A 23,405-nucleotide genomic window follows, 5' to 3' on the forward strand; every position below is an offset into this window, starting at 1 on the left:
CAACTAATACCTACAACTGGCTGACTTGATAAATATCTGAATATTTTTTGTTTTATTATAGGAAAGACCCAAACCAAAGATTCCAATACGACATTTCAAGGATGCTGACCCTCCTTTTGTGATTTGTGTAAAGCTGGTGAGTAGATATAATGAAATGATTATGCAAAAGGTCAGCAGTTATAAATGTTATGGCCAAAGATCAGTAAATAAGTTATTCCCCATTGCCTACAAACAACTGTATGTTCAAACTGTATCTCCCCAATACTGAAACCCCTGCCCACCCCCCCAAAAAAAACCCCCACTGTCTTCTTCAAGGTATTGCCCTATATTTTTCTTTCTTATCTCAGCCAAACTAGATAAAAGTTGTCTGAACTCATTGGCTCCATTTCCTCTCTTCTAAATCACTTTACAGCTGTTTTTAGTCTGGCTTCTGCCTTCATTGCTTAATTAAAACTATTCCCTGCAGTAACCAGTGATCTCTTAATTCCTAAATCTGATAGTCTTTTCTCAGTCCTTATCTTCATTTTTCTACAGCATTTGGCACTGTTGACAACCTTGTTCTCCTAAATATTCTCTTTTCTCTGTTTTTGTTTTGTTTTGTGGGTGGGATTTGGGTACTCCTTTTTTTTTTTTTTGGGTGGGGCAATGAGGGTTAAATGACTTGCCCAGGGTCACACAGTGTCAACTGTCTCAGGCTGGATTTGAACTCAGATCTTCCTGAATCCTGGGCAGGTGATTTATCTACTGCGCCACCTAGCTGCCCTCAAATGCCTTTTTTTGGGGGGGGTGGGAGGGGACAATGAGGGTTAAATGACTTGCCCTTGGTTGCACAGCTAGTAAGTGTCAAGTGTCTAAGGCCTGATTTTAACTCAGGTACTCCTGAATCCAGGGCCAGTGTTTGTCCACTGCTCTACCTAGCTGCCTGCTGAATACTACTCTTTGCTTGTACTCCTACCTGATTTATTTCCTTTAATGGCTCATCATCCACATTATGTACTCTATGTATACTTGAAAGTGGTGACCTTACTGGAAAGTCTTTTAACTTATCCCCATTACAGATGATGCTTCTTGATGGTTTTAGATAGATACTACTTATCATTTTAAGGAAAGCTCCATTTACTCCCGTGCTTTCCACTGTTTTTATTATGAGTGAATACTGAACCAGCCCTGCACTCCTGATATAAGACTCACCCACTCATAGTATATGATTGTTATATGTTGCTGTAAGTGTTTAGAAATATAATATTTCCCCTAAATTTTATATTTAAATTTGGCTGCATCCCATAAATTTTGGTATGTCTCATGTTGTCATTCTCTTTAATTAAATTATTGATTGTTTCTATGATTTGTTCTTTTACCCACTCATTCTTTAGGATTAGATCATTTAGTTTCCAATTAATTTTTTTAATCTACGTTTTTGGAGCCCTTTATTGAATGCAGTTTTTATTGCATTATGATCTGAAAAGGATGCGTTTGATATTTCTTTTTATTCCTGCATTTGGCTGTGAGGTTTTTATGGTCAATTTTGTTTAGGCATATACTACTGAGAAAAAGGTATGTTTCTTTCTATTCCCATTCAGTTTTCTCCAGAGGTCTAACTTTTCCAAAATTCTGTTCATCTCCTTATGTTCTTTCTAGTTTATTTTTTGGTTAGATTTATGTAGTTTTGAGAGTGGAAAGTTGAGGTCCCCCACTAATATTGTTTTATTCTCTATTTCTTTTTCTTTTAAGAATTTGGATGCTATACCATTTGGTGCAAATATATTTAGTATTGATATTACTTCACTGTCTGTGGTACCTTAGCAAAATGAAGTTTCCCTGCTTATTTTAATTATGTTCTTTTAATTGTGATTATTAATTATAATTATAAATTATTCTTAATTATGCTCTTTTTCTGCTTTTGCTTTGTCTGAGATCATGATTGCTACCCCTGCTTTTATTTCAGCTGAGGCATAGTAGATTTTGCTTCAGCCCCTTACACACACTCTATGTGTGACTGTTTCAAGTGTGTTTCTTGTAAACAACATATTGTTAGATTCTGGTTTTTATTCCACTGTTTTCTGTTTCCATTTTGTGGGTGAGTTCATCCCATTAACATCCACAGTTATGATTACTGTTTATTTCCCTCTTTCCTATTTTTCCCATTTATCTTTCTTTTTCACCCTGTCTCTCCTCAGAAGTCTATTGTGTGTCTATCCTTTCTTCTATCACCTCCTTTTTTAATTCTTTTGCCCTTCTACCTTTCCTATCAGTGCAGGATTTCTATACTTAACAGAACATTTATGTTATTCCCTCTTTGAGCCAACTCCATTGAGAGTAAAGTTCAAGCATTTTCACTTCTACTGGAAAAGCTCTTCCTTTTGTGTGTCTTTTATGTAAGACTATTTACCTACCTTCTATCTCTCCTCCCATTTTCCAGGGAATTCCTCTTTCTCACCTCATCATTTTATTTTTTAAAATTATCCCATAATACTTAACTCACACCTGTGCCTTCTCTCTGGTGAGGTCTTCCTGAGACTGGATCTGTGTCAGGGTGACTGTGGGGTTGGACTCCACTGTGTCTCAGCACAGCAGCTCCCTCCTTCTGACCTTCCAAGCTGTCCTTGGTTGGAAGATGATTTCAGCACATTCTTCTGTGGGTTTTGCTGCTCCAGGAATTGTCCTGTGGCATTATTTGGATGTTTTTTGGAGCGATAGTGTCATGAGTTTGAGAACTCACTGCCTTTCCTCTGCCATCTTGGCTCTGGCCTGTGCCTTCTCTCTATCTGTACTTCTAGCCACCCTAATAATGAGAAAATTCTTAGGAGTTATAAGTATTATTTTTCCATGTAGAAATGTAAACAGTGTGACCTCATTGAATCCCTTATGATTTCTCTTTCCTGTTTACCTTTTATGCTTCTCTTGAGTCTTGTATTTGAAAGTTAGTTGTGTTTTTTTGTTGTTGTTGTTGTTTGTTTGTTTTTGTTTTTAAATTCAGCTCTGGTCTTTTCATCAGGAATGCTCGAAAGTTTCATTTTTTTCCCTGAAGGATTATACTCATTTTTTGTAGGGTAGATTATTCTTAGTTTTAATCCTAGCTTCTTTGCCTCCATAATATTATATTCTAAACCCTCTGATTCTTTAATGCGGAAGGTGCTAAATCTTGTGTTAGTCTTGTTCTGTTATATTTCAATTGTTTCTTTCTGGTTGCTCGAAATATTTTCTCTTTTAGTTGGGAGCTCTGGAATTGGGCATAATAATCCTGGGGTTTTCATTTTAGGATCTCTTTCAGGAGTGGATTCTTTCAGATGTTATTTTATCTTTTGGTTCTAGGATATCAGGGCAGTTTTCTTTCATAATGTCTTGAAATATCATCTCTAGGATCTTTTTTGATTATGGTTTTCATGTAGTTGAGTAATTCTTCAATTATCTCTCCTCAATATATTTTTCAGGTCAGTTGTTTTTCCAATGAGATATGAAATATTTTCTTCTTCTTTTTCTTTTTTTTGTTTTTTTTGTTTCCACTTGCCTGATTCTACTTTTTAAGGAACTATTTTTTTTTCAGTAAACTTTCATATCTTCTTTTCCACTTGGCCAGTTCCACTTTTTATGGAGGGCAGCTAGTTGGCTTATTGGATAGAGTATTGGGCCTGGAGTAAGGAAGACTCATCTTACTGAGTTCCAATCTGGCCTCAGTCACTTACTAGTTCTGTGACTCTGGGCAAGTCACTTAACCCTGTTAGCCTCAGTTCTTCATCTATAAAATGACCTGGAGAAGGAAATAGCCAAGAAAATCTCAAAATCACAAAGAGTTGGACACAACTGAAAAACAACTAAATAACAAGAACTCAGTGTTCTCTGAGGTCCCTTACAAAAATGGCTCTATGATTTGATATTGAATAAGATTAGAAGGGGCAGCTAGGTGGCACAGTGGATAGAGCACCAGCCCTGAATTCAGGAGGACCTGAGTTCAAAGCTGATCTCAGACCCTTGACACTTACTAGCTGTGTGACCCTGGGCAAGTCACTTAACCCCAATTGCCTCACAAAAAAAAATGAATAAGATTAGGATATCTATAGCCTTCAGCTCCAATTATACCCTTGGTTTTCTTTATGTGTGTGTGTGTGTTCCAGAAGGTATTGCTGAAAAGAAATTCTTCATTTGGATTTTCAACCTGATTAACAAGTCAAAACTCAGGACAAAAAGAATTAAAAGAGTTTGTTAACAACAAAGGTAGCAACATGTTGACATGTTGATCATTGAAGATCAGCAATGGCTTCAAGGTGGGGCTAGCTTTTATAAGTAACTTTAAGACAATTCAGATAGGTCTACCTCAGCAGAAGAGTTTGAGCCATGCAGCTCAGTTCCTTTCTAAGGTAGCAAGAATATGACAATTTGCAGGTCAAAATACATGTCAAAATCAGGCAATGAAAAAAGCTGCATATTTGTTATCTCCTTCTTCATCAGAACTTCCCCCAACACTGATTAATAAAGCTGGGTTGGTCACTGAGTCAACATAGCTTTCAACATAATCACCCAAGCAGCATCCTTTTGGGCCAAGGTCAGTCAGATCTCTTTTCTTAGGGGCCTGTTCTGTACTCCACCATGAGGACATAGAAGTGGCATTTAGAATCCAAGGCTTTCCTTGAGTCATTAGGAGATTAAGGAAGCCCTAGAATAAAACTTCTTTCACAAGGGAGGCTTGATATTGACAGTGGTTTTAAAGTTAAACCTGGGTTCAAGTTCAGGCTCTTAAATGAACTGTGTGACTACTGACAAGGCTCTTAACTTTGACCCCCATTATCTTCACTTGTAAATCAGCTACCTAAGGAAGAGAGAAGCACCAAGGCTCTTAATAAGATATGTGGTTTTAGTCCTTCCACTGAGAAAGTTTAAAAGGACTTGTACTCATTTCTAGGTACAACCATACAAAGGAAGGATTTGAGTATCATTTGAGTTCAGCGTCTAGGAAATTGGGAGATGCAGCCTTCTCCACAGCTGCTGCAGGACTCATGGGGAAGATTGTCCTGTCGTTCAATTGTCAGAGGCTGAGTGAGTGAAAGAGTGAAATGGGAAGTCATAGGAGTCACACGATAAAAAATAAGGTACCATAGAGAATGTGGGCTTGGAAACATTTGGCATGGTTGGGACCAAGAATAGCTAAAATCCACTGCCCTCTTATTTTCTCAGCACTGTAGCAGTGGTATAGTGGAAAGAACCCTAGATTTGTAGTCAGAAGATCCAAATTCAAATCTTAGCTTTATTGCCTGGGAAATTCAATTAATTTATACTGTAAGGGCCACATTTAGTATGGGAAGAGTTAATTGGGCGGCTTGCCTTAATATTGGGGCAAGAAAAGAAACAGCCTCTTTCAGAAACAAAACAGGTTTATTAATGGGAACAAATTTAAGACCCAAGTGAGGTTAATAGAGCTAGGGACAATGAGAAAGAATCTCAATCTCTGGGGTAAAAAGGCCCCAGGCACCCCGAACTTGCCTGCAGCCCAGCTAGCTCCAAAGAGCTAGCTTTGCCTCGAAAACACAAACTCACCACCACCCGAAATCTGCAGCTCCAAGGAGAATTAGTTGCGCAGTCTCTTCTGTTTTTGTCTGATGGTCAAACACCAACAGCTCCTCTAATTGCCTCTACCTACTTCCTTCCTCGTTTCTCTCAGAAAACTCTCCTCAGAAAAACTCCCCTCTCCCTCTTCCTCTAACTGCCTCTAACAGTCTCTCCCAGAGGAAGGGGCGGTTCTTAGCCATTCTGAGTCTCCAATTGGCTCAGCACACCCACATAGGCTGTCCCCATTATAATCTGGCCAGGCCCATGTTGGCATGGGGGAGCTATTAGGGGAGGCTAAGTTACTTAATTTGATACTTTGATTCAATAAATATTCCCTGTGGTCAGAGTTCCTCTTGTTTGTTCAATTATCTCCCAAAGTACACACTCTTCTTCTCTTAGGCTTTTAAGCTTAAATTTTTTCAGTCTGACCATAATGAAGCAAAGATAGGGTTATGAAAACCCCAAATCACAATTAATTCCTTACAATTATAGGGACTGAAATTTAATATATGGAAAGTTAATTGAGTGACTTGCCAAAATATTGGGGTCCCAGAAATAATGAGGGACCTTTAGATTCAAAGCTGCCTCCCCTCTGAACTGCCCTTTTAGATATTTCTTCGAGGCCAATAAGAAAGGAGCCTTACAGCTTCTTTTCCAGAAAAAGATCAGATTTTATTACTTGGGAATTAATTAAACAACAAAGGTGAAATTAATAAAAATCAAAGATTTTTATTAGGGATAGGGATAGGAAAGAAAGAAATACAGATAAATTCTCTTAACTCTAAACTAAGTCTATGCAATCCCCAGATCATTTCCAATTAACCTAATTCAAAGGAATTTGTGTTCACTCACCATACCTGAGACATCTGCAGTTGCTCATGCCACTGGAAAGGAGAGAGAGAGAGAGAGAGAGAGAGAGAGAGAGAGAGAGAGAGAGAGAGAGAGAGAGAGAGAGAGAGAGAGAGAGAGAGAGAGAGAGAGAGAGCGCGAGCAAGCAAGCTAGCTAGTGTTCTGGAAGTGCCTCAGCCTCCCTTCAGGGAGTATTCAATTTTCCTCCCCCAAAAGGGGAGGTCCTTCAAAAACTGCCTATGGAGAGTTCTCCTTCTGACCTCAGTAGTATACGTAACTTCAGGGTGGGCCAGGTGTGGCCCCTCCCAAATGAGTCAGCTAAATTTCAATAATTTTTACCACAAATAATTTTTACCACACAATACAAAGATGTAAGAGGGTAAAATTTCAGCAAAGCTGAGGAGGGGCTAAAGGAGACATTTAAATATAAAGGAGGAAAGGCCTTCAAATAGAAAATAGATACTTCCCCTTACTAGAGATCTTAGTCTTGAATAGCTCAATTGCATATGAACAGGCTAGAAAGATAATTAATTCAGGCCTACATTAATGTAGACCACAGTCTGAGCTACTTTGGCCATATATATTCTTTACATATGTGCCTCACTACTATAGTATTTTAAGTTCTTGTTCACTCTTCCCTTCCATAGAATCTGTGTATTTGTGGGAGTTTGCCTGGTATTAGGGGAAAAGGTTAACTACCGTTCTAGCTATACTGTTTGAGCCTTTGTTAAAGAGTAGTCTTCTGGCTGATTGTCAAGGGGAAGCACACTGGTGGGTGCTCTTGAGGAAGATAGTATCCATCTCTATGGGGATTCCACCTGCCAGCGCCATTGTGAGTTAGGAGAATGAACCAGAGGGAGGATATCATGGATCTTTGAGATCCGTTTGATTCTAAGACTGTGATGATAACCAGGACATAGAAAGATTGTGAGGAAAAGTGCTTAATTCACCTTAAAGCAGTCAGACACCAAGAGATGCATAGATTGATTTCAAGAGGTCTGTGAACTTTGTTGGAAAAAAATACATCTTTTTCACCAAACTTGAAATGAAATTTAGAATTTGCTTCCATTTAAAAAAATATTTTTGAGGAGTCCATAAGAGTCACCAAAATTATGTCCATGACACGCAAAAAAGATAGGGAATCCCTGATGAAAGCTATGAATATTTTGTTACTATCATAGGAAACAATTAATGGTAAATAGCTTTTCCTTGCTCTGATTCTAGATACTGCCACTCTAACAAGCCCCAGCTGCCTTTCCTAGAATACAGAAATACAACAAGGACAAGGGCTTGACATAATTGCTCTTAGTCCTCAACTACAGAACAGACTTGGTAGCATCATTAACTAGCTGGGGGCAGGCTTGATTATTGTTCACTTCATTAGATGCTCTAGTTGGCAACATCGTTTAAAGTCATTCTCTCTCATTTCACTCACTCAGCTTGAAATCAATTTGTAGCCTGCCGATCCCTTTACTTTCTTCTACCTGCCAGGGCTATTTTCTGCATAGTAGGTGAAAGAGTCATGACTTATGGGTCAGGCTGGCACAAATCACCTGTACAGCCAGTCAAGCTAAGTATCTGAGACTTTGTTCCACTTAGATGAGAAGCTTCACCTGAGAATGTTGGTTTTCCAAGCCTTGGGGAAGCTTACATTGTTTCTTTGAGGAACTGTAATTGGTGCATAAACCTGATGCTGCTGAAATTCTGAGGAACCATACCATGGAAGGGCGATCTTTAGTTCTATGTGATCAATTAAATAAGTCCATATACCTACCAATTCTCCTAGGTCAGATGGTGCTAACCAAGGGCAAGGAACATCCTTATATGTTGTTTTTAATCGCCTTCCTTCTTCACTTTCTGCCCTACAATGCTTTGATTGTGTTGTTATGAAGTAAGCAAAATCTGTTGTTCTTTTCAAAAAAATCTTGTTGAGGTTTTATTTTTTCCCAATTACATGTAAAAACAATTTTTTTTTGGTGAGGCAATTGGGGTTAAGTGACTTGCCCAGGGGTCACACAGCTAGTAAGTGTCAAGTGTCTGAGCCCAGGTTTGAACTCAGGTCCTCCTGAATCCAGGGCCAGTGCTCTATCCACTGTGCCACCTAGCTGCCCCCAAAACAATTTTTAATCTTCATTTGTTTTTACAATTTTGAGTTCCAGATTCTCTCCCACTCTCCTTCCCCTCACTCCTCATTGAGAAAGCAAGCAATTTGGTAAAGCTTATACATGTTACTATATGTTATTGTTGTGTTATTCAGTCATGTCTGACTCTACATGATCCCATGGACTTTTTTCCATAGTGTTTTCTTGGCAAAGATACTGCAGTGGTTTGCCATTTCTTTCTCCATTGTGTTCCTACCATACAATGAGGAACTAAGGCAAATAGGTATTATGTGACTTGCCCAGGGTCTCATACAGCTAGCAAGTATCTGAATCCAGATTTGAACTCACATCTTGACTTGGGTAGCTATGTTGTTCAGTGAATAGAGTACAGGGCCTGGAGTCAGGAAGACTTCTTTGTGACTTCAAATCTGTCTTCAGCCCTTTTAGCTGTGTGACCCTGGGCAAGTCACTTAACCCTCTTTGCCTCAGTTTCTCATTTGTAAAATAGGGACACTTTGGAGAAGAAAATGGCAAACAACTCCAGCGTCTTTTCCAAGAAAACTCCAAACAAGGTTACAAGAAGCTGGACACGACTGAAAAAACGACTGAGCAATGTTCAGGGGCAGCTAGGTGGCACAACAGAGCGCCAGTTAGGAAGACTCATCTTCATGAATTCAAATTCCAGCCTCAGATACTTATTAGCTGTGTGACCCTGGGCAAGTCGCTTAACCCTGTTTGCCTCAGCTGTAAAATGAGCTAGAGAAGCGACTGGCAAACTCCAAATAGGGTGACACGGACACTATTGAAATGACTCTGGGTGCAGTGCTCTATCAATTGTACCACACAGCTGACCCCTGTAAAAATATAAAGCACTACATAAATATGAACTATTGGTAGAACAATATTAACAAGTGGTATACTTGGAATCAGAGGACCTGAGTTTGAATTTCATCTCTTCCACTTATTCTTCCTAACTTCTAAATTCTTTTATTGCTCTGTTCCTCACTTTCCACATCTGTCAAATGAGGAGGTTGAATCTTTAAAGTCTCTTCCAGGTCTAAATTCTAGATCATTAAAGAAGTGAGGTCCAGTAGCAGACTGGTAGTCAGATGACCTGGGCTTGAATTGCAGTTCTGCTACTTACTAGCTTTATATTGTTCTTGTTGTTGTTCAGTTGTGACCCTATGGACCATAGTGCACTAGGCCCTTCTGACTTCCATTCTTTCTTGAAGACTGTCCAAGTTCATATTTGTTGTTTCCATGATACTATCTATTCATCTCATCTTCTGTTGTCCCCTTTTCCTTTTGCCTTCAGTCTTTCCCAACATCGGGGTCCTTTCCAATGAGTTCATCTTCTCATTATGTGACCCAAGTATTTAAGCTTCAGCTTCAATATTTGACCTTCCAGTGAATTTTTTGAACATAAGCTTTACAAACATAGGAAAATCACTTAGCTTCCATTGGCTTAGTGTTTTCATTTAAAAATGAGGGATTTTAATGAGATGATCTCTAAGAGGTCTCTACTGGCCAGCAGTAGGCAGAATAGAGATGGAAAGCCTAGAAATTCACAAAAGTGTAGAAAGAGACAGAGACAGAGAGACAGACACACAGAGAGACAGAGACTGAGACTAACTCTGTTGCCATGCTCCTAGCTAGCTCTGTGTTACTAAGTATGGATGTGTTCCTATTTTGCCTTTGTAAAGCTACACAATCTTTTTCATCTTCACCTTAATGGTTTGTTTTTCTCATTAGGATCTTACAGGTGGAACATTTGAAGAAAACTTGGAGTCACTGAATCTGCAGGAAGGCCTAGATTATCTTCATTTCAGTTGACAAGGGGCTCTAGAAAATGGAATTGGTCCCACACAGAGCCATTACTTTACCTGGATTATCATGGAAATAATGGCATTTTGGAACTACCTCACACGTGTAATTTTAGAAGACACAATCTGAATGACAAATCAGCTTCACCCATTCCTCTCTATGGCTGCAAATGGAGAGGGCTGGAATAAAAGGTGCACTAAAATGTTCTTCAGAAGGTGAGGCAGCCACTGCATACTGTGAAGGCATTAATAAAGGTTGAACTAAAATATAACCAGTTCACAACCCATTTTATTTTTCAAAAAATAAGAAAAATAAAATAGCATAATGCATAGAGCATTGGATGTGGAGTCAGGAGGCCTGGATTCAGATTCACCTTGAGACTTGTGCTTACTGTGTGTGATACTGGTGAAGGTCATGTAATTTCTTAGGACTTCAGTTTCCTCATATGTAAAATGAAGATGATAATAATTGCATGGGGGCAGCTAGGTGGCACAGTGGATAAAGCACTGGCCCTGGCTTCAGGAGAACCTGGGTTCAAATCCAGCCTCAGACACTTGACACTTACTAGCTGTGTGACTTTGGGCAAGTCACTTAACCCTCATTGCCTTGCCGAAAAAAAAATAATAATAATTGCATGGCCTACTTCACACACTTGCTAGGAATTATTAAAAAAACATTTTAACAGAAAAAAGTCCTTGAAGAGTAATGAATAAAAGAGTTGGAATTTGAAGAGGTTTCTCATACAGGTACAGCTTAGATAAATTGGCCTCTTGAGGTCCCTTTCCAACTCTGATTTTGTGATTCTGTAATTCTTCAGGTATGAGGGTATTGACTCTACGGAAGTACAAAAGAATGGAGATACTTCCTCTAGCCTGGACTGAAGCTTCAGAGTGATCTCTTCATAGGAGTCAGTTTCTAGAAAGTGGACCCCTGGGGAAGGCAACAAGTGTCATTTGCTGGAGAGTTGGCAGAACTGCAGAAGTTAACTGCTGTAGGAGGTGGAGCTGAGTAAACTGAGATGGTACACTGAGACTTAAGGACAGTGAGGAGTTACCTCATCCTATTTGACACCTACCATAATCTCAGAGTAGAAAGTAACAGAAATGACCAAATGACACCAGACAAAAGCTGTAAAAGAAAGAAGCAAGCACAGACAAAGAGACCCAGAGACTAGCATGAAGAAACAAACCACCAAACTTTTGCTGGCACCCTTCACAGGGTCAATGCATAGAAACTATAGGTTTCTTAAAGAATGGTAGTTAACTAGGTGGGTGTTTGGGGGATGAAATCCCTTGAGGTGTATAATAGAAAGAGCTCTTGACTTGAAACCAGAATAATAATAGACAGGGCTGATCCACAGAGGAGGTCATCCAAATTTTCTAAAACTGAACAAAATATTTTGAAGTGGCAGGTTGTAATAGGAGCCATTCTTAACCCTTCCCACCATGTGTATTAAGCTAGTTTTTCTTTAAAAGGTATTGGGACAGTCTTCAAAATTTGGGTAGATCCGGGGACTAAGGACTCAGACGTTTAACATCATTTTATCACCTAAGCATAAAGCAGCCACAAACCTAAACTATCAGGACATTGGCCAGGGTCAAGCCAAACCCAAAAAATACAGGTGTAAAGGAAGAGCAAGCTGATTCCAGTGTTGGTTTTTGACACCAAGAAGCACCAAGGACTTCTTCCAATTTGACCCATCAGGGTGGCCTGGCTTCTCTTCCTAGAGAAAGCTGAAGGGGGTTGGAGGAAAGAAATGATGAAATCCAGAGTGCAACCAGGTAAGAAATAAAGAGATGGCTTTTCTGGTTCCTTATATGGAGGTTCTTGGGAAGAACCAGCCTATCAGAGGGAGGGGTCACAAGGGCAGAGGGCACCTCTGAAATGTGAATTCCAGGGTTGAAATGATCTTTCAGGACAAAGAAGTTTCTGTGACATGGTAAAGAAGTCCCAGATATGGCCTTGTGAGAAATGAAGAGATGGCTGGCTTGGGCACCCTCCTTAGAGTATCTGAGTGGGAGGGGCAGCAAGAGCAGAGAATAGATTTCTAGGGCTAGTTATTTTGTGACATGGTAGAGAAGTCTGGAGTACAGCTTGTTGAGAAATGGAATAGATTATTGAATTGAATCATGTCTCTTGGCTGAGAGTAAAGGATTGGTTTGTTTTCCCCTAAGGATGACAGATCAGTACCATCACTGTTGGCACATTTGATTTCTGGGTAGCTAGGTGACATAGTAGATAGAGTTTTAGGTCTGGAATCAGTAAGACTTCTTTGTGCGTTCAAATCAGGTCTCAGACACTAGATGTGCCACTTAACCCTGTTTACCTCACTTTCCTCATCTGTAAAATGAGTTGGGGAAGGAAATAGCAAACCACTCCAGTATCCTTGCCAAGAAAAATCCAAAAAAGTGAGACACAATCCAACATTTGATTTACTATATACTGTGATTAACCCAATGTCATGCAGAACATGGACAAAACTCCATCAACGCTCTCCTATATTAGATTTATGTAAACATCATAACCTGCATGCCCATAGAACTATTTAAAAAAACCCAAACCTTTAAATCCCTAGTACCCAGCCTTTAGTATTGTAACGATTGGAATGACACCACCTGCTGGAGACTTACTGTAGAAGAGTTCCGCCCATGAAGCGAAGGTCTTTGAGGGCAAGACCAGGAGTCTTTTCTTTGGCGTCAGGAAGTGACGCGGGCTAGTGGGAGGAGGAAGGAAGAGACTGGCGCTCGGTCTCACGCTCTTTCCTTTGGACTCTGGTGGAGAGCGGAGCTAGAAATGTGCTCTCCCTTTAATAGATAGGAATCTAGGCCTTTATCTCTCTTTACCAAATTCTTATTCTCCTTAATAAATGCTTAAAAGTCTAACTCTTGCTAAAGCTTATAATTTATTGGCAACCACTCATTAGATATTTTAGATAGTTTAGCTAGAATTTTAGACCTTAACAGTATGTGCTTAATAAATACATTTTGATTTAAATTTCCTAAGGGATTCTGGGATTTATCTGTTTACTTATTTTGAATCAGGTCCTGAATACCTTGTCTTTTTTTTTTTTTTTTTTCCCTGAAAGCCAGTTGTCCCTTTGGATTTATTTCTGGCCTCAACTGGAAAGCAGGATTTTCCCTATCTGTTTTGTAAACCTGCCTACATGACAAAAAAAATCCACCTCTGGAGGAGCAATTCAGATGGGAAGGAGGGTTTTTGTTTCAGTTCTGCCTTAAGTCACTTGAACAAATACTTACTGAGCACCTAGTATTATCAAAGCACTGACCACATAAACAAAGTGGTATACCATCTTTCTTTGTTACCTCATCTGTCCAAGTCTTACAACTCCAGTGTTGTAAATCTCACAGCTCTTTGCAAATTCTTCTCTGATGTGTGAACCTACTCTAGAACATCTCTTAGAAGACATTTATTCAGTCTTTGATAAAACATCTTCAGTAATAGGACAATAATTGTCTTAAGACAATCCAGTCCATTTTTTAGCAACTTTGTTATTAAGTTCTTCTAATGAACTAAAATCTGTTTCTTTGTAATATTTCATTGGTTTGAACTTTGCCCTCTGTGGTTAATCATGTGTTTGAATCAGATGAGATAATATTTGCAGGGAAAGTGCTCTGCTTAAAAATTCTATACAAATATAAGATATTACTAAGTGAAAATATTTACCTTTTTCATTTGGAAATGAAGTGCTTTGTGACACTACTTGTGTTGGAATTAAGATAAAGATTTCCAGTAAGTTTTTGAGGTTACTTATGTCATCCACTCCTCAGGATTGGACAGGACTACAGGAGTATCATCCCCATTACTTGCACATGAGGTTCTTTTGGTAGTTTGTGACCTTTAGTGCATCAGTGAAAAAAAGGAAATGTGCCTTCCAGAAAATGTAGTTCTCTGCAAACTGCTCTCCTGAGTATTTCAGGAAAAGCCTCAGAGCTTACTGACTTTGGGCCATTTCTTTCTAGGTGGCAGGAAGGGGAAAGTCTAAAGTTGGTGAATTCTCTAGTTTATAAATGAGAAAGCAGTTCACCAACTCCTCAACTTCTGGGAAGGGCTTGAACTTCAAAGGGCATGGTGATTAAGGAAGCTTATTCTCCATCTAAGAAAAGCAAAGGCAAAACACTAATTCATGCTTTTCATTTGCTAAATATAAACATTTATAACCTTACTAGGAACCTGGAAACAGAGCCATACAAAAGACTAAGTGGGTGCTGCATAGGACACAACACTTGGGAGGGCAGAGACTTGAGGGATACATGTTACAAATGTGCACATATTTAACTTTATAAAATTCTGCTCTCCATGGCCTTTTGTTATCTATTTTGTCATGTCATGTTGTGTGTTGATGTGAAGGCTCAAGGTGTTGTTAGAACACAGGAAGTAGATTCTCAGGCGTGGGCAGAGGGCTGGGGAGATCTGAGGGCCACAATTTTCAAAATACCCAGAACATATGAATATCTTGTCTCAGTATTGCTGAGAGGCCATAAGGCTTCTGCTAAAATGATTAAACAGCAACAAGTCTTTCCCAGACTGCACTCAGGACCTATCTCCTTAAAGAAAAGTACATATCGAACCTGGGTACCCACCTTTCATGGGGTCTTTTTAATAGGTGGTAGGTTTCACATTCTTTCACATCCTTCCCCAAGAAATGGCATTTCATTAAATAATATTCAAATTGTGGTCACCAAGAATCTTCTAGGTGATCCATAGCTATCTTTTTTAATTTAATTTTTTTTTGGGGGGGGGCGGTAAGGCAATTGGGGTTAAGTGACTTGCCCAGGGTCACACAGCTAGTAAGTGTCTGAGGCTGGGTTTGAACTCAGGTCCTCCTGAATCCAAGGCTGGTGCCTTATCCACTGTGCCACCTAGCTGCCCCTATCCATAGCTATCTTAAAGTATTAGTATTTATAATATGATAGTGTGGGAAAATCAGCTATTGTACTGTCAGTGCAGGGGACTCCTATTTTAAAACCTTGTTTTTAACCTTGAATACACGTGGTAGGCAGTTGTCAGATGTCAGTTGTCACTAACCCTATTTCCTTATTTGTATCATGGACCAATCCTAAGTATTCACTTAGGGAGGAGCTGAGGCATGATTGTGTGATCCAATCAAAATATGGAAGATGCTTACTCCTGTCTACAAAAGTATGACACAGCTACAATTGGTCCCTGTTCACCAACATATGTTGCCTTGGCATATTAATAAATTCCTTTTGTTTTCCCAAGTTTGCCTAAATTGATAAAGGCAAGGCTCTTACCTAGGTGTCTTGTAACAATCTGGTGAGCCAGCCAGGAGACTTTTGGTGTGTCCCTCACCTGCATGACTATCACAGAAAGTCTACATGGGCTTCATAGCTGGAACTCAGACTTTTCTTTGATTATGGGTCAGAATTGTCTCCCCTAGTGGTCAGTCAGTCATAAAGTGTTTAGAGAATTGAACTCCTCAGACTCAGGAAGGCTAAGAAAAAAAATCCCAATCCAAAATTCTATTTTTCTCCCTCTAATTTGGGCACAAATAGAAATTTCATGTGTGGAGAGGCAGGTGAGTCAGGACTTTACCTTACAACTTAGGTTGCCCAGGAACAAAAAGGAAAATGGGATACTAATAACGGGATAATGGGGTTGGCACAGAGTAAGCCTCCTGCCCCATTAGACAAGCTATTAAAAGCTTGAGATAAGGAAAAACTGCCAGGAAATCTGGGAATGTCCAAGTCTTGTTCCCAAGACAAGCGGTAAAGTTCAATTTGGATAATTGTGGAAACAAATTTGGCCAGATAAATATGGGGCCTTTGCTTACTGCCAGTTGTGCATACCAAAAACTAGACTCAAAGAACTAGAACCAAGGGGATAGGATATGTGTGGGAAAATATGGGCCTCCCTCAAAAGCTGATTGAAATTGTCTGGGGAACAATTAATGTCTGGGAGGTGAATTTCAGCTGGGAGAAGGGTGCTTACTAATGGCTCCTTTCATCCCCCCCTCCCCAGCAATCAGGATGAGAGAGACCCAAGGCTGGTCACTGGGGGAGGAGTTTAGAGGGCTGCCCCTTTGACTATACTGCATTCCAGTTGGCTAGCATTTGGCACCACTGTCTTGGCTGACAGACTGTAACTGAGGAAGAAGGGAGGGGCCAGCCAGGTTAAGAGATAAAAGGGCTCCCGAGTCCCACAATCACTGACATTTCCATTCGTGAATGAATGTAAATAAAGACTTTTGATACTTCTCCAACACTGAGTCCCAGAAATTTTTAAATGGAGTTTCTCACAATGTGGAATGGATCATGGGGCTTGTTTTAACCTTGTTTTACCTTCTGGGAACAGTCTTAGCCAGCCTTAAATCCAGTTAGGACTAACCTCATCTTCCAGTGGTATTGGTAATAAGGGTGGAGCCAAAGGGACACTAATCGCACCTCTTGAACTGTCTACCATTTAGGACTGTCTTACCTTATATGTAAATTGTTTTATATATGTCTATAAAAGCAGCTCCCAGTTTGAGTTCAATTGAGTGGGCAGCACTCCAACCCCAAGATGCTTTGGTGTGCTAAATAAACTCCTTTTGTTTTATTTCATGAGTTTCCTTTAATTGACCAAGTGAGGCCCAAACCAGGATTTTCTTTCAACATTTATTTTATTAGTTTACTAACTGTAGTAAGCCTGGGCAAGAATCCCTCCACCCCCTTTTAGCTCTCACTCTGGGAACAGTAATCAATACAACAACCATTGCTTAAGGAAGGATCATCAGTTACTCAATTCACTATTCCAGTTTCTTCAGTCTTCCCTAAACACCATGTCTCTCTCTACTTAAATATAAACTCCTTGAAGGCAGGGACTATCTTTTGTATTTGTATCCCCTGTACTGAGCCTGGCACGCAGTAAGCACTTAAATGCTATTTCAATCATTCCTTTCTTCCTTTATTCATTCAGGAGAGAGGGATCAAAAATGTACCTCCTCAAAAAGAAGCTGGAAATTTGGAAAAAGTTTCCTTTTCTCTTCTCTTTTGTTCCCCACATACATCATGAATGACAAACATCAACGCAAGCATGATTTAATAGGAGTCCTACTTGGTACTCAGTATATGGAAAACATTAATTAACACTGTCAATTCACCTGAACTCAGTGAAGTGACCAAAGGGATAAACTGCCATCTTGTGGTTACAGACACTGAATTTCAACAGTTGAAGGATAAACAGGACAGACGCAGTGCCTAAATGTAGAGAGAGAGACACCACTGGCATTTGTTAGGAGATTTGTTGGGGTGTTTGATTTGACGGTGTGATATTAAATTATGTTCCTTTTAGCTTCAAAGAATCTGGAACAATAACATTGTTTCTCCTGCTGCAAAAACAGGTCTGCTCTCAAGGGCTTCAGTCCAAAGGAATGTGGCTTCAGTGAGCTGGTAGCTGCAGAAAGGACAAAAGGATAGAGGTCAGAATTGCAGAATCTTAAGGGTGAAAGGTACACCTCAGGCCATCTAATTCAACCAGTATTTTGAACACAAATCTTCTCTATGATGTAGCCAAAAAAAAAATTAAAAGGTCATTTAACCTTTGAAGACCTACCCATTATCTCCCAGGTCAGGTCACTACACTTTAATAGTCAATAAGATTTGCCTTATGTCAAGTCTAAATCTGTCTTCAGATTTACATTCACTTTAAAAAATAATCTGATGCTCTTATTGGAATGCAGGTCCAGTGAGTCAACAATATGATGACAGTCAGTGGAAGGGGGAGAGAGGTAAAAGGGTGAGGAGGGAAATAAAATATTGGTAATATATGAGAAAGGATAAAAAAATCAAAAGCCCAATAGAGGAAGGCAGAGTATATGGCCAGCTCCCAAGTAGATAAGCCAACAAAGACCCATAATAGCAGAAAAGTAAGTAAAAATTCCAAGGGTCCAGCACACAATTAACGAGTGTTATAATATTAAGGAAAATGAAAATTCTCAATGAAAAAGAAAATTCCCACAGAATTCTACAAAATATGGAAAAAGAGAAACTACAAGGTGGTTCAAGAGAAAAAAAACAATTAAAAGAAGATAATAGGAATAAAACTAGGTCAGAAATCAGAGTGAGTAACTATTAATCAATGGTATGAAAAATAAAAAACATTATAGAGAATCTATCCGAAGAAATATAGGCTCTGATAAGAATGACAGATTTAGAACACAAAAACAGAACAAACAAAAAAATGCAGCAAAAGAAAAGCAAAAAGGGGGCAGCTAGTTGGCACAGTAGATAAAGCACAGGCCCTGGATTCAGGAGGACCTGAGTTCAGATCTGTCCTCAGACACTTGACACTTACTAGCTGTGTGACCCTGGGCAAGTCACTTAACCCCAATTACCTCACCAAAAAGAAAAGAAAAGAATATAGGCCACAAAGTACTAACTGAATGAATCCATGACTTATCACCAGAAAAAATACTCCTGCTTAAAACTCCTTAAAAAAGAAGCATACAGTGGTTAAGTTTTTTTTTTTTTAAACAAATTCAGTCTGGAGAAAGGAAGCAAAGAAGGATTTATTATGCTAGGTACTATACTAAGGACTTTACAAATATTATCCTTACAACAACCCTGGGAGGTATTAGTCACATTTTGCAAATGGGGAAACTGAGGCAGACAAGAGTTAAGTGACTTGCTCAGAGTCACAGCTCAGGTTATTCTGAGTATAATCACAGAACTCTATCCACTGTACCACATAATTGCTTCTAACAAGTAACAAATTTTGGAATCAGTCAGGACAAAGACCTAGGAAGTAAAGCCAATTCCATTAAACTGGGATGTCAATGCAGTTATGATAAATAAAAGAATGGAACTCCATATTCCAAAAAGCAAAGGAGTTAAAATTGCTACTCAAAATCATATTTCTTGTAAAGTTGGGCCTAATCATCAACAACAACAAAATTCAACAACAAAAAAAATCTAAGATATTCCTAAAAAAAAAAACCTAGGAGGGAGAAGAATATTCAACTTATAAACACTCTAAATAAGAGAAACACAAGAAAGGTTGATGGATAAAATTATTTTAAAAAAGACTAAGGTGGCTCAGTGGATAAAGCACCGGCCCTGGATTCAGGAGTACCTGAGTTCAAATCTGGCATCAGACACTTGATACTTACTAGCTGTGTGACCCTGGGCAAGTCACTTAACCCCCATTGCCCTGAAAAAAAAAACAAACAAAAAAACCCCACCACAACAAAAAAAAAGACTAAATACTAAATACAGGGTAAAAGAAAGACAAAATACCAAAAAATAAAAAGGACCTGGAGTGGCTAAAGATTTAATCAGAACTGGGGGTGGAGCCAAGATGACAGAGGAAAGGCAGTGAGCTCCTGAACTCATGACACAGTCGCTCCAAAAAACATCCAAATAATGCCATAGGAAAAGGCCCAGAGCAGCGAAACTCACAGAAGAATGTGATGAAATCATCTTCTAAAAGAACTTGGAAGGTCAGAAGGAGGGAGGTGCTGTGCTGATACAGGAGTCAGGCCCAAACCCACAGTCACCCCGACACAGATCCAGTCTCAGGAAGTCCTCACCAGAGAAGGAGACCCCCAGAGCCTCTGAATCAGCTGAAGCACCAGTGTCATCTGGAACTAAGCTCACAGTCTGGTGAGTGGGCTGAGCCTTGGGCAGGGGAGAGACTACAGGGGTCTATGCTGGTGCTAAGGCAGAACTTGGATTTTACACCCCTACTGAGAACCAGGTGGTAGGCTCCAGTAGAAGTGGCCCAGGTGGGGGAGGGGCACAGGCTCATCAGAGCTAACAACCACAACACACAAAGCTGGTTGATTAGCAAGTTGGTCTGGGGTCATCTAAGGACCAGGGAACAGACCAGGTGAGTGAAGAACCTGCTCCTCCTTAAAATCATACCACCTGGGACTTTTTAAGCTTGGGATACTGCAGCCTGGAAATAGTGCCCCACTTTAAGGAGCTAAAAGTCTAGTAAAAGAAAGGCAAGATGAGCAGACAGAGAAAGTTGAGGACCATAGAAAGTTTCTTCAGTAACAAGGAAGACTGAGGTGCATCCTCAGAGGAAGATGTTAACATCAGGGCCCCTATATCTAAAGCTTCCAAGAAAAATATGAATTGGTCTCAGGCCATAGAGGTGCTCAAAAAGGACTTTGAAGATAAAGTTAGAGAGGTAGAGGAAAAAATGGAAAGAGAAATGAGGGAGATGCGGGAAAGACATAAGAAAAAAGTCAAATTGGCCAAATGATAAAGGAGGTACCAAAGCTCTCTGATGAAAATAATTGCCTAAGAATGAGGATTGAGCAAATGGAAGCCCATGGCTTTATGAGAAACCAAGACACAATAAAGCAAATCCAAATGAATAAAAAAAGAGGGCAATATGAAATATCTTCTGGGAAAAACTGCTGACCTGGAAAATAGGTCCAGAAGAGATAATTTGAAAATTATTGGTCTACCTGAAAACCACGATCAAGGAAAGAGCTTAGACACCATCTTCCTAGATATTCTCAGGGAAAATTGCCCTGAAATTCTAGAAGCAGCTAAAATAGAAATTGAAAGAATCCACTGATCACCTCCAGAAAGAGATCCCAGAAGGAAAACTCCTAGGAATACTATAGCCAAATTCCAGAGCTCTCAGGTCAAGGAGAAAATATTGCAAGCTGCCAAAAAGAAAGAATTCAAGTACTGTGGAGCCCCAGTCAGGATAGCACAAGATCTAGCAGCTTCTACATTAAAGGACCAGAGGGCATGGAATATGATATTCCAGAGGGCAAAGGAACTGGGATTCCAACCAAGAATCACCTACCCAGCAAAACTCAGCATAATCTTTCAGAGGAAAAAATGGGACTTTAATGAAAAAGAAGACTTTCAGATGTTTGTGATGAGAAGACCTGAACTGAATGGCAAATTTGACTTTCAAATACAAGACCCATAAAAATACAAGAACCAAAAAAAAAAAGCAGGAAAGTTTAGAATTGGAGAGATGTAAGGAGGCCAAAATAAAGAAAAAAATGAGAGGAAAAGGGTGCTGTAAAAGAATCTTACTTGAAATAAAAGATTTTAGGGAGAAAGGAAGGAATATTTTGATCTATACACTTAGCTGGGACAAAAGTGAATGGTCAAAGAAGAAGAAACAGAAAAAGCAAAAATGAACAATTTAAGTAAATTCAAGGAACTTAGAATAAAGCAATAAATGGGAATGGGAAGGGTGTGGGAGAGACTATGGGAATAGACTAGCATCAAAGTGGTAAACAAAACTAATTGTAGGGATAAAGAGCTGACTTAAAATAGGAAGTGGATAAAATCAATACAAAATAAATATATGAAGAAAACATTAGCTTCAAAATCCTAACCATAAAATGTGAATGGATTAAAGTCAACCAGTTAATAAGTCAGCAAAATGAAAGTGAGTAACAGAATAGAGAACAAAATAAACCTAACAATTTGTTGCATAGAAGAAGCATGTTTTAAAACTGAAGACATATAGAATGAAAACATATAGAAGACATTTAGAATGAGAAACTAGGGGGAAAATTATATATTGATTGATTGCAGAAATGTAAAATTTGTAGTCAAGCAATTTTAGAAAAAGGAAAAATAAAAATTTACAACATTGAGAGAGAAGCACAGAAACTACATTATCTTTCAAGATACCTTAACCAATAAAACTCTATCAATACTTAGTATGCATGAACAAAATAGTATAACATCTAAATCCATAAAGGAAAAAATAATTAAATTGATATTTAATTGTAGGATAAAATAATTGTAACAACTTAATCATAGAAAACTAATATTCCTCACTGATAGCTAGACAAATCTAAGATAAACAAAAGAAAAAGGAAAATACAGAATTGTATGATCTACTGAAGAAGTTAGATTTGAAAGATTTAAGGCATTTTCTATGTGGAAATATTAGAGAATATACAAATTTCTTAACACAGGAAGAAGCTATCATCTTCACACAAAAAAATAACCAAAGAAATTAGAAACAAATGTAAAAAACCAAACAAATACTAAACACATTTTTTACAAATCATAATTCAATAAAAATACAGGGAATACAAACAAAAGATAAAGAAAGGGATTAATGACAGCTTGAAAAATAAACAGGTCAAAGAACAAATCATAAAAATAAAATCTTAACTGAAAACATGACAAAAATAGGGAATTAACTGAATATTCAAAATGTTAAAACTACACAATCAACAAATAAACATAAGCATAACATAGAAAATGTTGAAAATCAGAAATAAATATTTTTATATTATGTGAAAGAAGATTGCTCTCTCCATAAGCATATCAGTGAATGATGCCTGTCTTTACCTGCTCACAATTATGGTCAGCCCAGAGTAGCACTGTTCCTTTCTTGGGATTGGCTGCCATTATTTTATGTGCCTTGCCTGTACCCCTAAAAGCTATGAAACTAAAGAGACTAAAAGCTTTGAAAAGACCAGCAAAACTGTTAAATAAGCAAAAATAGAGATAAAAATCAAACTGCCAAAATAAAAAGGCGAAATTACAAAAGAGAAAAGTTGAAAAGAAATTTCAGGATCTACCATACAAAAAAAACATGTTACCAAAACAGAAGATTTAAAAGAAAAAGATTTTTAAATGCAAAAACATGAAATACTCAAATGAACAGAAAACAAATCTCAAACTGAGAAAAATTCAATCTCAGAAAATAAAATTGAATAAACCATAAAAGATCTATCAAAAGAAAAAATTCTGATACAGCTAGATTTCTATGTGAATTATTCCAAATATTTAAAGAACAATTAAAGCTTAAAAAATTATTCTAAAATGTGAAAAAACTAAACTTTTTATGACATAAATATGGTACTTATTACTAATAAATACTCATGCGAAAATTTTAAATAAAATTCTCAATATAAAATATATACAAATATATACATTGCTATATACCTATACAAATAACAATATACAAATATATAGCGATATACAGCAATATAAAAAATTTTACAAAATTGAATAAGTTAAAAAAAAAACTTTTTAAAAGAAGAAAATACAAGACATCTACTATCAAAAATAGCCACCCTAGGGAGGCACAGAGGAGTGCCTGTCCCACTCATTATAATATTCTCCACCT

At 38.4% G+C, this 23,405-nt stretch overlaps 2 protein-coding genes across 5 annotated transcripts in view; one reads left to right on the plus strand and one right to left on the minus strand.

Moving 5' to 3' along the window:
- The window catches only part of B3GNTL1 (UDP-GlcNAc:betaGal beta-1,3-N-acetylglucosaminyltransferase like 1), a 98,797-nt gene extending 86,189 nt beyond the window's left edge, over nucleotides 1–12,608 (plus strand). For all 4 annotated transcript variants that reach the window (XM_044001678.1, XM_044001679.1, XM_044001680.1 and 1 more), the window contains 2 exons: nucleotides 62–136; nucleotides 10,245–12,608. In XM_044001678.1, the coding sequence (XP_043857613.1) occupies nucleotides 62–136; nucleotides 10,245–10,325 (156 nt within the window). In that variant the 3' untranslated portion in view covers nucleotides 10,326–12,608. The remainder of the gene's footprint in view (nucleotides 1–61; nucleotides 137–10,244) is intronic.
- Nucleotides 12,609–17,358: 4,750 nt separating this feature from the next.
- TBCD (tubulin folding cofactor D) overlaps nucleotides 17,359–23,405 on the minus strand; it is a 448,209-nt gene continuing 442,162 nt past the window's right edge. Inside the window, 1 exon segment of the mRNA XM_044001676.1 lies at nucleotides 17,359–17,729. Coding sequence (XP_043857611.1) covers nucleotides 17,715–17,729 — 15 coding nt within the window. The 3' untranslated portion in view covers nucleotides 17,359–17,714.

Source organism: Dromiciops gliroides, chromosome 4 (genome assembly GCF_019393635.1).
Source record: "Dromiciops gliroides isolate mDroGli1 chromosome 4, mDroGli1.pri, whole genome shotgun sequence".
In the NCBI taxonomy this organism is placed as follows: domain Eukaryota; kingdom Metazoa; phylum Chordata; class Mammalia; order Microbiotheria; family Microbiotheriidae; genus Dromiciops; species Dromiciops gliroides.